At 35.0% G+C, this 16155-nt stretch overlaps 1 protein-coding gene across 7 annotated transcripts in view; it reads left to right on the top strand.

Moving 5' to 3' along the window:
• PHKB (phosphorylase kinase regulatory subunit beta) overlaps positions 1–16155 on the top strand; it is a 74886-nt gene that overhangs the window by 41511 nt on the left and 17220 nt on the right. For all 7 annotated transcript variants that reach the window (XM_068693627.1, XM_068693626.1, XM_068693630.1 and 4 more), the window contains 9 exons: positions 1026–1120; positions 7728–7783; positions 7968–8061; positions 11279–11362; positions 11847–11951; positions 12766–12848; positions 12929–13019; positions 15777–15838; positions 15928–16090. In XM_068693627.1, the coding sequence (XP_068549728.1) occupies positions 1026–1120; positions 7728–7783; positions 7968–8061; positions 11279–11362; positions 11847–11951; positions 12766–12848; positions 12929–13019; positions 15777–15838; positions 15928–16090 (833 nt within the window). The remainder of the gene's footprint in view (positions 1–1025; positions 1121–7727; positions 7784–7967; positions 8062–11278; positions 11363–11846; positions 11952–12765; positions 12849–12928; positions 13020–15776; positions 15839–15927; positions 16091–16155) is intronic.

The raw sequence follows: 16155 nt of genomic DNA, 5'->3' as shown, positions 1-16155 counted from the left end.
CAATTCTGGGAACAGCTCTTGCTTTTAAGTACTATTAGGCAGAGGCCATTGGTCTTGCAGTTGTTTGGTCAATCAATTTTATAGTGTCATCAGTACTGCAAATAATTTAAGTAGCATGCATGCCTTTAGCCAGCATGAGAAGTCTGATTACATGCATCTGAAAACAGATGACTGTTTTCCTTAAAATGTGTTTTGATTACTGATGGGTTAGTATATTAATAAATTCTACATTTTAAAATCATTTGTTTTTTAATGATCTAGCTTGTTTTTTAAATGCAACCACCTGGACGTAGCCTGTGATTCTGCAGGAAGAGTCCAGAGCAGGGAGCTGGGTCCTTCCCCGCGGGAGCCAGGCTGCATTCTGGCAGCAGGTGGCTGGGGGAGAGGCTCACAGGATCTGGTGGCTCAGAACCACTGGCACAGCTCCTAACAGCAGCAGGCTCCTTCTTGGCTTCTTCAGTGCACTGCCCAGCCAGAGTGCCCTTCACTGCCTGCCCAAGCGTTTGCTTTCCACTGCACCATCTATTCAGCTCCCTGCTCCTGCCAAACACTGATAGGCCTGAGCCAGGATGTATTTTGAGTTTATAAACTGCTGTCTTAATTTACTACACAGCATAGTATTCAGAAACTTCTTCATTATCTGGATGTTTATTTTTATTGGAGTAGTTAATTCTCTTTCAGGAAAAAGTTTAAAATCATGGAAGTTTAGGTTGCTTTCCCAACCCCTCCTCCTCTCTCCCCATACCCGTATATGGGTACTCTCCATATCAAATAATAGGTTTTTATTAAAAAGTGAAGCACTCTTTATAAGTACTACAGTACTCTAACTACATGTAGCAAGAATGATACTTGAATCATAAGTTTAAATGTGATTTTGTAGACTGCCCTTTTGTCGTGTAAATCGCTGATCTAAAACAAAGATTACAGCAGCAAGACTGACCACATAAAATGCTTGCATGCCTCCTTCACTGAAGCTGCAGAAAGCACTCAAGTCATTCTGTGTTTTTATTATCATCGACTTTCAGCTGACAAATTAGTAAGTCCTAAAGATATTGATCCCATCGGACGTTATGTACCTCCACAAGATCAGCGGAATGTTAGCATGAGATTTTCAAACCAGGTAAGCCTAACCTTAGTATTACAGTGTTTTTGCTGAAAACATATTATCGATGTATTGTGCATTCTTCTAATATTAGAATGAAAGAAAGTACTAGGAAAATTCAAGATTGTGTGTACATTTGCTTTATAGATGGAGAATTACTTCTAAAAGGAAGATTTTAACAACTAGGGTTTTTGGGAAGTGGTATGTTTGCTTTCAAATTAAGTGATAAAATCAAAATGATACATATTATAAGTTTAAATAGCTGCTAGTAATTGCATTTCTTTGAGTTGTAAGATGTTGTGGTTTAACGTGGTCAGAAAGGCAAGAGAAAATTTAAGTTTTTTTATAACTTCCAGTTACTTACCACCACTTCAGAGTATTGAAGTATTATTTCTGTTTAGAGCTCCTAAGAGCTACAAGTATGAAGTTCTTTTTTTGGTGTATCCATGTGTTCCTGAATTTGGCTTAAATCCACGGCAGGAATGAGTGCCCAGGGATGGGGAGTGCTTGGAACCTTGTAATAAAAATCTGCAGTAAACAGAATAAAAAAACAAAAAGCAGGTATATATGTAGAGGACTTCTTTTATTAAAGAGTAAGAACTGGATGTATGAAAATGTGCAATTAAAAGTTTTTTGAGCCTTTTTTTTTCCTCAGTATGAGAAATATATATCTGAAAAGTTTCTTTTTCAGCACTTTGCATTTGTTATTGAAGCATAAAATATTAAATACTGCATATTAAGTAAGGTGCATATAAGCCTACAAAGGCAAACTCACCATGAAAGCCATTGTTGTTGGCAAGTAACCTTCCTTTCTCTAAAAATTACCTCTGCAGAGTCAGAGATTATTTCAATATTTTCACTAATAACATGAAAGAACTGTGTTGTTACCTAATTTACTTCAAATCAGTTGTTTCATCTTAAATTTTTGTTTGGTCCCAGGTGTAAAATAAACTTTTTAAAGGAATTTAAAGCTTTGAAAGAATTTCAAAAATTTCAGATACATTTTTTCTTATATTTGAGAAACTTCCTACATTACTGACTTGTACAACACTACCAATGCTTCTAAATGTGAACAAGTGGAAAAATACTACAGCCATCATCACGTTTTCTTCCTGGCTGTCCTTCTGATATGGGCCACGTTTTGATTTGATACATACAATCGTTCAATGTATTTTATTATTTCTGGTCTTTTGTGTTGCTCTTTTCTCAACGTTTAGCAGTATTGATAGAGGAGCTCTGTGCCAAGCTATCACTATCATTAGTTACGGAGGAATTCTTTACTCTGTCCTTTTGTGGATGTAAACCTTGTGGTATTGCTGTATTGAACTAACTGCCTGTACAAGCTGTTGAGCGTAAAGCATGAGATGAGCCGCATATACATGTAAGCCTGTAGTTTCACGCTGGAGAAGTACAGTTAGGAAAGTTTAACTGTTCTGGTCATTAAGATCGCTCAATTAATTCAGCTTTCGTAATGTTACCCCTTCACATTTCTCTGTTCACCACTTAGTCTGATATTACTCTAGTTACTCTAGTCAGAAAAGAAAGTGCCATATTCTAGTCTTCTATTTTTCCATATAACCTTTTGAAAATTGGCAGCACTGATATGCTCTTACCATTTTAACCTCTGCTAAGATTTTGCAGTTTTGCAGTCGTTGCTGAGGCGTATTATACAGGAATGTAAGGATGTTAATGTAACTGTGCTGTAGTTACTAGCTCGAAACAAACAGAACAAAAGAAATTAAGTAGTAACACTAAGGATGTATAATGATTCCTCTAACATTCAAATTCACTTAGAATTTGTTCTGAAATGTATTTTTGTTTTTATTTCTATAGTAGAAATATACAATAACAAATCCAATAAACAATTTTTTTTGAACCAGCCGTTAATATGTTGGAAACATTTTGCTGTACTGAAGAGGCTATACCGTAAGGTTTGCTGCATATAAACTCTGGTCTCTGAAGGGCTGCCCTTCCTGTAGAATATGGGCCTACAGGCACACAGAAATGTGGTCTGATTGAAGGACCTCAGTGGTTGTTTGGAAGGGAGTTTTATGTAGAGTTAATACATCGAATGTCAATATATTAATGCTGTGAATGGATCACTCAGCCTTCAAAATCTGATAAAAAGAGGGCAGTCTCATTTGCTGTGGAAAATTGTGGGATCAAATGAGCAATATATTAAAAACTTAATGACCGCTAATACTAAACTACCTATTCTATTTATAATTAAAAGGAAATGTTTTTTCTCATACTTTAATGTCCCTCCTGAATTTATGTCTCAGTTTTCGGAAAGAGGTCTCACTGTGTTCCATTTTGGGGAAGTACCAGTGTGGTGCTGCAGCAGGATTCTCTTTGCTAGCTCTAGACTGTGTTCCAAAACATAATGGAGTCTGATGGCAATCAGAGAGTTTCTCCTTCGCACTAGTAATTTGCTTTGTAAGGCTAACTGGTCAGTAGCATTTCAGTGTAAATACCTTTCAAGTTTAAAAAAAAAAAAAAAAAAAAGGCAAAACAAACAAACAAACAAAAAACAACAACAACAATGCAAAGCATGGAATCATCCATGCTCCATTTACTTTACTGAAAGAAGAGAATGCAGGGCATTCTCTTTCAGCGGGGACAACTCTTCAAAACTTCATTGCTCTTAGAAGAGCTGTTTTTGTTGTTCCTGTTCAATATCTCCATATCCAGAAGAGATTATAAGTTTCATTTGTTGCATTCTCTTTTGGGAGAATTTGGCATATATGAGGGTCTGCAGTAGTAACAATAACATATGAGAAATGTCATGAGTTGGGGTGAGGATTTTCTGTTTTTGTTTTGTGTTTTACTGGAGCATATGAAAGCTGATTTATTGCCATCATACTAAATCTGAATTCAATAAAAATGATGTTAATAAATTGCAAGGTTAGACTAATTGATCTTCTGGGTTAATGTGAAATATAAGTATAGAGCTTCAATTAATTCATGACGTTGTCTGTCAGCATGCTGTGACTATGTCCTTTTAGTGTTTTGCTTTGTAGACTTAATTTGTAAAGACTTCACTTATGTTATTGGAAATGAAAGTTAATGCCCCCTGGTGACGTTGGGAAGGGAATAGTCAAAATTGTGAACTGTTTATTATTTTCATTTATTTATTATTTTCAGGAAACCAAGTAACATACGTAAAAAAGGAAATAAAATTGCAAAGTATAGGTAGGCTGGAATGTGTTAGGATCTTTCAGCTACCTAAATTATGCTCAGGTTTATAGAGTGTCTAATTTTGATGGTTTAAAGATTATCGTGTTTAATGATTTTTTTCGTAATGTTGCTTATAAGTATATTCTTTCCTTTCATTCGTGTTAACTTCAGTAGGCTATTGTATTAACACAATTCTGAGATGGTTAAACATTATTCTGGAATTTATGGCACACCTATGTCCATATTGTATTTCATTAGAGAGGTCTAGTCTGTTAGTAGTATTGACCATAAACCATTAAGCAGTATTTAGATGCTTTCAGAAGCAGATGTATTCTGTATCATTTGTAGTTTAGTAGCAGCAAGGTGGATTCTTTGGCTTAAGTACAATTTCTTCTGTTGCGTTCTATTTCTGTTTTCCTCCTATTGTTCCATATGCTTGGAAAGCCCAATAGGTACCATTCCAATCTGTGTTCTTGAATAATATGTCCACTTCTTCTCACATGTTCAAAATGAATGGATTTTTTTCAGAGTTCTGAGATTTCCTGGGAATTTGTGCAGAAAAGCATATAGCGATAGCATCTGTCCAGTGAGGCTGCAGCAAAAGACTGATATTGAGCTGCTTTCTCTTCCAGTGCCAGGAATGGAGTCAGGGGTTTTCCCTTCAGCCTGCCTCTGACAGTTTATAACCTTGTTACAAACCATGAATTTTTTGGAGAGCAAGCAAAACTAATCTGTCTTTTACCTTTGTCTTCTGAAAACACCAGGGTGTATTTATCATTTGCACAGCATGCAGGATGTAGTTGAAACGGATCCTTCTCCCCACCATCCAATGTGAAAATGCAAGGCAGAAGGGTGCGGAGGGGGGTCTGTTACAGTGTCCTAGGGAGACAGTGATTGATGTGTCAACAGCAGTTTGGCTTGGGTTATTACACAAATGTGAAATAGCACACATTAAAAAACTTTTAACAGTAGGATTTAGGTAGTGGACTTATTTAGGACTTTAATGTTTTTCTATATCTTTTTTTTTAATACATAGCGCAGTGTGTCACTATCACTAATGAAAAGGGTGCCGCTATTCATGAATAGTTTGTCTGTTACTTTATCTGTGTTTTTTCTAGAATACTTAATACTTGTGATCCTTCAGGTCTTTACGTGCTAAGTGACAATGAATGCAGCTCTTGCTTTAACATTTGTCCATAATACTTTTTTCAAAGTCAGGCAGTTTTTACACCATCAAGTCTTCTCAAATAAAGATGATGGAAGCAGCAAGTCTTCTCAATAACAATTGCAGTAGGTGTTGATAAATTAGTTTGTCTAGTTCATCAATCCGTGAAACCCAGCACACAATAAATAGATTTGAATGAGATATCAAGGGATCAGCAATTCATTAAACTGTTTTCTGGCCTGAGTATTCATTTCTATATATATAATTATGCAGCAAATACAGAGATTTAGTCATACAAAAGCAGGGTGCATTTAGAACCTGGTTTTTAGCCCAGCCATCATAAGCCTGTACTTAGCTGCCCTGAATACCTCTGAGGCTTTCTTTCTGACTTTTAGTTCAAGACACATTCATATGAATCTCAGGTTTTGACATGATGAAATTAGAGTAGGGAGGAAATGATAAAACCACATGGGGAAGTCTAATTCTGAGGGGAAATCCACTGTGAAATCCACAGGGAAATCCAAAGTGTCTACTTTGTTAATGACCACCTTTTGTTAAGTTAATAAAAAGTATTTGCTTTTATTTAGGGACAATACCTTATAACCAGATTTGGTGATGTGCCAGTTGTGCAACAGATGCATTTGCTCAATTATGGACCATGTTAGAACCACCACTTACTGGCTGCTATAAATGAGGCATGACATTGAATGCATCTGTATGTGAGAGGCATTAGTACTGGTACCACAGAAGGACATACCCCTGTGGAGATTCAGAATACAGATTTATGTTCAGCTGGTTACCTAGTCCCACTCTTTGAGATGTAGTAATAATTAAGCAAGCTGAGTCTTAACTTAAAGACTGCTCCCAAGTTAGATCACAGGCTGCATACAAATCAAAGCAGTCTTGCAGGGAGCTGCCTCGCTCTCTGGGGAGTTGTTCCTCTTTATTTTAAAATTTCAAGACACTGATTGTGGTAGAGAACTGGTTTGTGTTTTATTAGTGTTTGTATAAAAGAGATCGATAGCATGATTAACTGATTCTGAGAGGAACATCTGTTAATGCCACTTGAACTTTTGATTTCTTAATCTGATCTGTTTGTGCACATCTTTTATTCATGTGGCAAAACCACCAGCATTTTTAGCAGAAATATAGTGTGGATGTACTTTTGGGAACATGTTATCAGGAATTACTTCTGTAAATCCCAAAGATCTAACTTGATATCAAGGCTCATAGGTGACTGAACAAGGAAGTGTTCACTCCAAACTTTTTGTTCCAAATTAATTCATCTATCCACCTATCTGCACAGAAAATGCTGCATTTCTATAGGATCAATTGATAGAAGATGTATTTAATTTTTGTCATTCGTGTTCTGGTAGTATCTAGACAAAAGTAGGCATAAAACAACACAAATTCCTTAGGAACAAAAATGTGCACTCTTTTTAGTTCTTTTGATTTTTTTTTTCAACCATGTTCAACTACAGAGAATAAATAAACAGGGAATAACTCAGACCTGTCATCTTTTTAGCTAGTAATGCATATTGCCACTGAAAAGAAAAGCCATTTCAAGACCCATGATGTTGATTTTTTTTATTTCACCCAACATCCTGAATTTATTCATATTTGCATGACTTCCTGATTTAATGTAAAATACCATTTCTTACTTCAAACATAGAATTATCTGTTATAAACAATGCAAGGAAATGCTGTTATCTCCTGTTTAACGTAATACATCATATATATGTATATAAAGTGTATATTATGTGTAATTTTATATGTGTAAATATAACTCTTACTAGCTGTGAGATCAAAGTATTTCAGAGTAGAGGTTTGAAATCAGTTCCTTATTTTAAAATGGATACTATCAGTTACCTGTTACTTCCCTCTTTACAAAAATATGTATCAAAGTATTATGTTGCATCATGTGGAAGGAAATATATTGATTGTACAACTTACAAATTTTTGTATAAAGTGAAGTATTTCTCCTACATCGTTTTTTAAATATAAAATATATATATATCTATAGTGGAAATGAATACCAGAAGCTTTTTTGTTATTAATTCTTCAACATGCATCTTGCAAAGTATTACTGACAGGACAATCTTACCATAGTTCTGAGACTTACAAGTTTTAATTTGTGGTGGTCTTTAATTTTGTTTACGAAATAAGAAAAACAATGCAGAGATCTCTGTCATGCTCATGAATTGTTCAAATAGACATTGCCCCCGTTCACATAATATCTATCAAAATAGTAATGCAAATAATTACTTTTTCACTGTTTTCTAGGGTCCTTTAGAAAATGATTTGGTAGTGCATGTGGCCCTCATAGCAGAAAGTCAACGGTAGGTATTTGCTTTTACTAAGAATATATACAGTAAGTAAGTGCTGAACAACATACATCTTAAATTTGCTAAAGGTATTCAAGGAAGTGTTGAATTTCATCCTGCTACTCATCTATCTGATGCCAAGATAATTGCTAAAGCTAAGACTACTTTTTGATTGTACTTGTTATTGTTTTGTTTGTAGCCTACAGGTTTTTCTGAACACATATGGAATCCAAACTCAGACTCCCCAGCAGGTGGAACCAATTCAGATATGGGCTCAAAAAGAACTTGTCAAAGTAAGGAACTCTGCATTGAAAATTACCTGTCTGTCTGTCTGTCTATCTCTTGTAAGAAAATTAGTTTATATCAAACCGTTAGAATTGTATCTCCTTAGATTTGTTATCTACCTTTTTTGTGTGTGTGTGTGTTATTCTAATTCAGTTGTGTATCATGATATGCCAGTACTGGTCAGTTATACATGCCTAGTTAGATCTTTCAGTGAAGCACTGAAGCCCAGATATTACCTGATTAGGCTTATTACCTGAGCTACTCTCAAAAATAATAAAATAAAATATGAATAATGCAGTAGACTAAGTGAAACTTGATGGACAAACAGGCAAATGCGTAACGGTCAAAGAATATAAATATAAAAATAGAAAATAAGAAGAAAGAATATAATGGTCAAAGAGTATATGGCAATAGGCATAAGCCATCATACAATTTGATAGTACGGCCTTTATAAAAAGCATTATACAGTCATCTTTAACTGTTTCTTCTACAAGTCTGCTGCATTGAGTATATCCAGGAAGTTTGGTGTTTAAATCCTTCTTGCTTTATCCCTTTGCCTCAGTTTGCGGTCAGATCTGTGGCCAAAACTGCTTGGGTGAAGGGAATTTTCAGAACCTCCTTCATCCCCTGTGAAGGCTTCAGATTTTTCTTTTTCTGTACAGGCATGTAGTCCTGTGGCAGAGTACTGCCTCCCCTCGCTTCCAAGAGCTGTCCCTGTTAGTCCTTACTCGTACTAAGCCTCACTGATGATGACAGCTTAGATGCATCTGTTCAAGTAGCTGTCATTGCCATATGAAGCCAGTAGTCAAAGGTGAATGGCATTTACAGGCCACACTGATCCATTTCAGCATTCTCTTAGCACTACCAAGACCTCTTTTTGTTCAGTCATTTTTAGTATAATAGGTACAACACTTTGGCCTATGTTGAGTAAGGGTCTGAAGTTATCCACTCCTGTTTGTCCTGGAAATACATTCAAAGCAAAAAGACTGTGACAGATGCTGTTGTGAATGTTAAATGCTTTGATCTGCAGTTGTAGGCAAACATATAAAAAGTCCTAAGAAAATCCATGTGATTACTGGGTGCCTGTTTAACTCTCTGTTATAACTGGTCCTTTCCTCTGGAAAAAGCCTTGAAAAGTGTCCTGTCTGTACATAAATAAGCCTTAACAAACTGCAGGAGGCTGTCAGACAGGTAAGGTGATCAAGAATCACAGATGTGCACTTGATGTATTTATACTTCTCCACGTGAAGTTTGGTCATGGACCAGGTACATGAAGGTCTTGCCAAACTTAATTATAGAGGTTATCTCAAACAAGCCTGATGAATTCTGAATGTCTTGGGGAAGTATAATCCATGTATGTAGTTTCAGTGCTGAAGTTGTTACTGATCTGTTCCATGACTGCAACTATGCAAGTCTCTCCCTCTGAACTTAGGATCACATGGCAGATGCCATTATCTATATTAGAAGCCCCTAGGACACAGGAAAAAACAAAACCAAAAATAGAGTGGAAAATATATCCTCACAGACTTAAGAAGTCTTATGTGCGTTGCTGATTGATGTACTATAACCTTGCCAGCTTACTCAGAAAGATGATTACCCCCAAATAATGACTGCCATTAACATCTGAAAAATACTTACAGAGAAAGCAAATATCCTTGTTTACATTCAACCTTGTTCAATTCTCAACCCATTTTTGCTCACTAGTTTTCTTGATGGTATATTTCAGAAGGGATTCTCTGACTGTATTTGTTTTCTAAAACTCTGTACCTGAAATTTTGGTTTAACAGATACCCCATACATTTACTATAGTTCTATTTGTTGTCTCTCTGTCATACAGTATTTCTTTGGTCTCCCTGACAAAAAGATGAGACCTTCACTATATATATATGTTTATTATTATTAATTAAATTCTTAGCTATGACAACTTTGTTAAGATTTCTTTTTCAAAAGCTGGTGGCATTCTGACAATTCTCATATTTTCTTTATACTCATGGTGGGTAGGTACATGTACTTTTAGAAAGAATGTAATAAAAAAGTTGCATCACCTGATTAAATCACCTGGTCCACTTTTCCTAGTAGACTTCCAGAAAAGGCTGTGTCTTTGTCTATTACCATTTTTCGAGTCTCCATTATGTACTACAAAAACATTCTTTTGATTTTGTTATGTGTATATGGGTTACATAAAGCTGTTAATGTTTGATGTCTCCATGCCTTTCAGCTTGAATATAGTTATTCAGTGTGAACGAACAGTTGATGTAGGAAGTTTTGTTTATTTTCTTTTCTAAATATTTATTGGTATTTATACATAAACATAGGCAATATCAGGAAGGCCCCAAGCTGACAGCAGTGAAAAGCTATTGAGTGTAATGTTTGTTCAAATGTTCACTTTCATTTGCTTCTGAATTTTCTTCTTATAAAATAAAGAAATATTGAGCTTAGAAAAATGTTTAAAACTCCTGTTATAAGAGCATAATATGAATTAAGTTTTAGTACTCATGGGCTTGTCACCTTAAAACAACCCAAATAAGGAAAGAAGTACAACTTTCCGTTGGGATAACTGATACATTTATGTTGTTCTGCCCACAGCTTAGTTGCATTTTTATGGTTTATTCTGATACACTGTAAGAAATTAAGGTTATTCCTTTAATATTTAAGTATTATGAAATTATATCAGTTGAAGTAATACTAGGCATGCATAATTTAATATAACTCAAATAAGAATCAAGTAATGAATAATGAGATAACCTCCCTCTTGCTTTTTGTGGCTGATGCATCAATTTTGCATGCTTTTACTAAAAGTAGAATAAGGAAGGATCTTTATATGGCTCCTATATTACTGTTTTATCTTTATATCCACACAGGAAAAGCATTACAGAAAGCAATATTTGCCAGTCAATGATCTGTTGGGGTCTTATTGAAATAAATAAATAAATATAATAATAAATAAAGCTAAAAACAAGACCTAAAACAAGAAACAACAAGTTTTTGCTGAGTTTTGAAACTGTGCAGATAGGCAGGGCTCCTGTGGTGCTTTCCAGAAGCCAAGAGTTGGACCCATGCATCTCAGCTGTTTGAAGAAAGGAAGAAGAGAATAAAAGCAATAGAAATAATGATCGTATTTTATGAAGCTTGCTTCCTAATTACAGTAGAAGCAGACAGTTTCCTATGTGAGTATAAGGAAGTCATATATAGGTTTTCTTCAGTTTTTGTGATTACTTCTCACAGGCTTACTTTCATTTGGGAGTCAATGACAAACTGGGATTATCTGGAAGACCGGACAGGCCTATAGGATGCCTTGGAACATCAAAGGTTGTTGCAAGAAAATTTCTAATTTTTATATAATTGTTATTAATGCCAATTTCAGAAAAACATTGCATTAGTCTCTGAACTGTTTTAAACAGAATTTAAGTGTAATTTTATTTTATGCATATGTCTTACTTTTTAAGTCTTTTTAACATATTTTGCTATTAAGAACGCACATGCTCCATGTTACTATTAAAACTGTCATGTTTTTTAGGCATCTAGCTACAGTAAAACTTGGCCAAAACAGGATTAGTGATGAAGTGAGACAGTTTAACTGGAATACAGTGTAGATCTGCATACCTTATAAAAAACAGAGCGCTTAAAACTAGATATGTAGGGTTTTTTGTTTGTTCGTTTTTGTTTTAATATAGCAGTTCTACAATTCATTATTTCTTTGATAGTTTCAAAATACATTTTTAACCTTTTTCGGCTACTTTAATGTTCCAAATATTTTAAATAAAAGATTAATGGAAGCTTTATCTCCCAATAGATTTATCGAATACTAGGAAAGACCGTAGTTTGCTACTCGATCATTTTTGATCTAAGTGATTTCTACATGTCTCAGGATGTTATGATGCTGATTGATGACATTAAGGTAAGACAGATCTATCTTAACTTCTCCGTTGAGAAACTGACAAAAATGGAGTCTGTAGAAGAATAAACTGTGGAGTTAGATAAAATACAAATGTGCAAGGTGAACACCGTGTAGTGTGTATTCTTCTAATACAAAAATAAACTTGCAATTCATGTTGGAAAGAGTATTAAGATGAATATTTTATCAGCCCAGTATGAATTCTAGAGAGTATCTTTATTTAACAAAAGAAACTCACCTTAAAGTGATTGGGAATGCTGTAGTACAGCAGGCAAATTATCCTTTGTTTTGAGAAAACAGATGTTTGAGGCTGCACAAAAGAGTGAGACTGGACTGCTTATGGGAAATATTTCCTCCAGATGAAGCTTTCATATTACTAAACTTGGCACAAATATTAAAAATTGCTGTTCTTACCCAACTTTAAGGATGACAGTGGTGTGCAGCTTACTTGTTAAGTCCCCTGGGCTTGAGCAACTACTTCCAGTGCATGGAAGGTGCCGCTGGTTATTCCATGCAATGATTCAGGACTTGGATTCCTGTGCATACTTCCTAGGACATAACATGTAGTCTGTCTACAGATTTAGTCTGTGATCAGGAGTGTTTTCTGAAAATCTGTGAATAAGCAGTACTTGAAAAACAACATGTTCTTTGAAGAAATCTGTAAGTCTTGGTGTTTTATTTATTAGCCAAGTTTCTTGTAGCCTCTTGGGTTCTTCAGTGCTGTTACTTTAAGATAGCTCTTCTAATATCTTGGATCATGTGCTCTAGTACATTGTGCTTGTGTATTTTTTTGTGACTAACCTTTTTTCTTACCTAGAATGCGCTGCAGTTCATTAAGCAATACTGGAAAATGCATGGTCGTCCACTATTTGTTGTACTTATCCGTGAAGACAATATAAGGTAGAGAAAGATAAAAGCATCATTTTCAGTGTCATTTTTACCTCGTTGGAAAATTAATGGGGCTCTGTTTAAAATTTCAGAGGGAGCAGATTCAATCCGATATTAGATATGTTGGCAGCCTTTAAAAAGGGGATTGTTGGAGGAGTGAAAGTTCATGTTGACAGAGTACAGGTATGGTGTTCTTCCTGAATTGAGTGTTCTTATTTCCTAATATTGGTAAATATATTCCTATTACTTGTGCTTTTCATGTGACTTCTGAACATTTTACTTGGTATCATAAAATTAAGAAGTCAACGACCAAGATGTTTGGTACAGTTTTTCTTTTATCTATGAAATAACATGGGCTTATTTTAATTCCTTTTGATGAGGCTTTTGAAAGCATTAATCTTCACAGAGGATTTTCAGAAGGGAGGAGGGTTTTTTTTATGTTCAGATGTCTTGTGAAATTACCACCAAAGAAAAAAATCCATGATGTCAAGCATTAAGGGATTTCTTTTGATTTGATAATCAACAGGAAAAAAGGTATTTCACATATATTAAAATTTTTAGAAGAACAAAGGTCTATTTTTTTTTTTAACATCTTTACTGTTTGAATTTATCTTATAGCAGGAACGTTACTTCATTAAAATGTGAAATAAAATGTGAAAATTATTGAGTCAGTGGTGCTGTTTTTAGGTACTTACATGCGCTATCTTAGTTTATACCTATTGAAGAACTCCTTTTTTTGTTAGAGGGAGGACCAAAGACACAGATAAAGTCCCTGTGGAAATAATGGGGAAACTACATACAAATATTTGGCTTTAATGCAACTTTAAAAAATAAAAACTACTAATAAAAAAAGCTGTATGAGATAAAATGCTTTAATTTTTTACTGTGAGCTGTCTAAATTTGTATCTGTTAACTAAAGCCATGATTTACCATTGAAACTAGTTAAGTGATCTAATGCCTTGCCTTTGGCACTTAGAGGAAGCCATATGTCCTGTACTCTGTGAGTTGGGTGTGCACCAGAGCCAGGAGAGGAACTGCTTGGGTAGGAATGCAAGAGAGGGGAGGAAGGATTGCAGATACCTGCCTCAGGCTGTCTTCTGGTGCCAGATTAAAGTTGTAGTTATTTGAATTATTCCATTGATGACTGGTCTAGCAGAGGCATTATCTACCTCCCCAGCTTTGTCAGTGGTTATTGTCACTGCTTCAGTTCTGATGAATTTGTGTATAACCATGCTCTAACCCAAAACTTCAAAACAATCTCTTGGAAAGCAAAATGAGGCCAGATTTTGTTTATGACAGCTAATGCTGCAGAATTGAAGATCTTATAACTTCTGTAGATACATGAGATGGATAGAATTATGCAGAATTCACTTCCAAGGTTCCCAGGGATCTGCAACTGAGAGACTTGTTAGTGTAACAGGGCTGTAATGTAAATACAGTTAATATACTTGTTCAACTCCCCTGAAGACTTCTGAGTGAAATCTATTAAAAAAATAAAAATAAAAAAATGTCCTATGCTTTTTCCAGGGAGAAATCTTTACCACATCCATAAATGCTAACATCTCCTTATGTAAAACTAAAATATTTTTAGTTATGTTGTAGCATAGTAATTATTAAGATATAATTCCTGTTATGGCAGTAAGCAAAGGATATACAAAATGGTTTGGGTTAGATGGAAATTGCCTTGCATCTCTTACTTATTGTTAACTTCCCTTTCTCTTTCACAGCTTTCCAAAACCTTTTTTTCTCTTCCCCCTCTTCCCCTTTTTATAAAGGGATGGTACATGTTGGTGGTCAGTGCAATTATTGGTAGAATATAGTATGCTTTCTCTATCAGTTTAGCCGTTAATCTCTCAATTTTAATGCATACTTGTTGTGTTTTGGAAAGAGTTTCTTTTCATTATGGGGGAGAAGTTGGGGCAAGAACAAGGGATGTGTCTAACTTGTGGTGTTTTCTTAAATAATTCATGCATTCCAACAGAAGATATATTGAATCTTTGTGAAGTCTTCATCCACTTCATTTAGATGAATATGTCTAAAAGTGCTTAGAGATAGGATGTGTGTCTCAAATTGGATGAAAGCTCCTTTTTCTTGTAAAGTACACAAAATGTGATTTCATTTAAAAATGTGTGCCCTTTTAACACTTCTGCCTTTTTTATTTTCAGTCATCTTACAGTATCTATATTTTACTGCAAACTTGTGTACAATGAAAATGGAACTTAAACATTCAGAGTGTGCTCAATTGTGTTTAGCTAATGAGAATCATCAAAAAGCATTCTTAAAAATATTGTGGTATAATGTTTCATAAAAGAATGGAGTGAATTAATTATAATTACTACATCATATATATGAAACACTGAGTTTCAGGTTTGTAATATTCTGAAAGAAATAATCATAAGCTGCACTTATCTGTACACTTCAGGGCAGGCAAAAGAGGCTTGCATTAAGAAATGACTACAGAGTAGAAAGTGCTATTATTTTGTGCTTTCCTGAAAGACTGACAGGAAAAGTAGCCATCCTTCAGATGTACCTGAAACAAAAAACATTATGATCCAGAACAGGGGTATCATGCTGGACTCTAAGGAATGTGAATCCTTGATCTCAGGTATTTTCGTCAGCTGTGTTTTTTGGGGGAGCAGAGCTGGATATTGGTAGGTTAAGGTGTATGTTCCAGGCAAAAGAACAGCAGAACCCCAGCATAAAAGAGAAAGCAGCCCTGAGAGACTTCTTTTGTCCTAAGTGAGATCTTAAGAAAAAAGGAAAAACACCGTGGAATTGTAAAAATATTTGGAACTGTAAAGAAACTACTTTCCAGATGGAAACATCTGGAAATTTTTCAGCATCATATGGAGAACATGGCTCCTAGATCAAACAACAACTATATACTTACGTATGTTTCTGCATCTTTTTAAATTTTAATTGTCAAATTTTTCATTTCAGACTTTAATATCTGGAGCAGTTGTTGAGCAACTTGACTTCCTAAGAATCACTGAAACAGAAGAGTAAGGCTATGTGTAAATAATAAGGATGATGTATTTGATAATTAAAATGTTTTTTTGAACTGTGAAGAAATGAAATGCTTATTTTTCAGGGTTCCTGTATTTAAGAGTTTGGAGGAGCTGGATCTTCCAAAACATTCAAAAGTCAAGAGACAGTCTAGCACTCCGAACGCTTCTGAACTTGAGCAGCAACCAGACGTAAATATTAATGACTGGAAAAATAAGTCAACATACGAGATTCTGCAGAAACTTAATGTAAGAAAACTTGATAAAAATGCAGTGTAACTTCATTCTAATGAAATAACATACTGTATGCTGGT

Source organism: Anas acuta, chromosome 10 (assembly GCF_963932015.1).
Source record: "Anas acuta chromosome 10, bAnaAcu1.1, whole genome shotgun sequence".
In the NCBI taxonomy this organism is placed as follows: Eukaryota; Metazoa; Chordata; class Aves; order Anseriformes; family Anatidae; genus Anas; species Anas acuta.
Note: the sequence above shows the minus strand (reverse complement) of the source record. Positions and strands in the feature narration are given on the sequence as shown.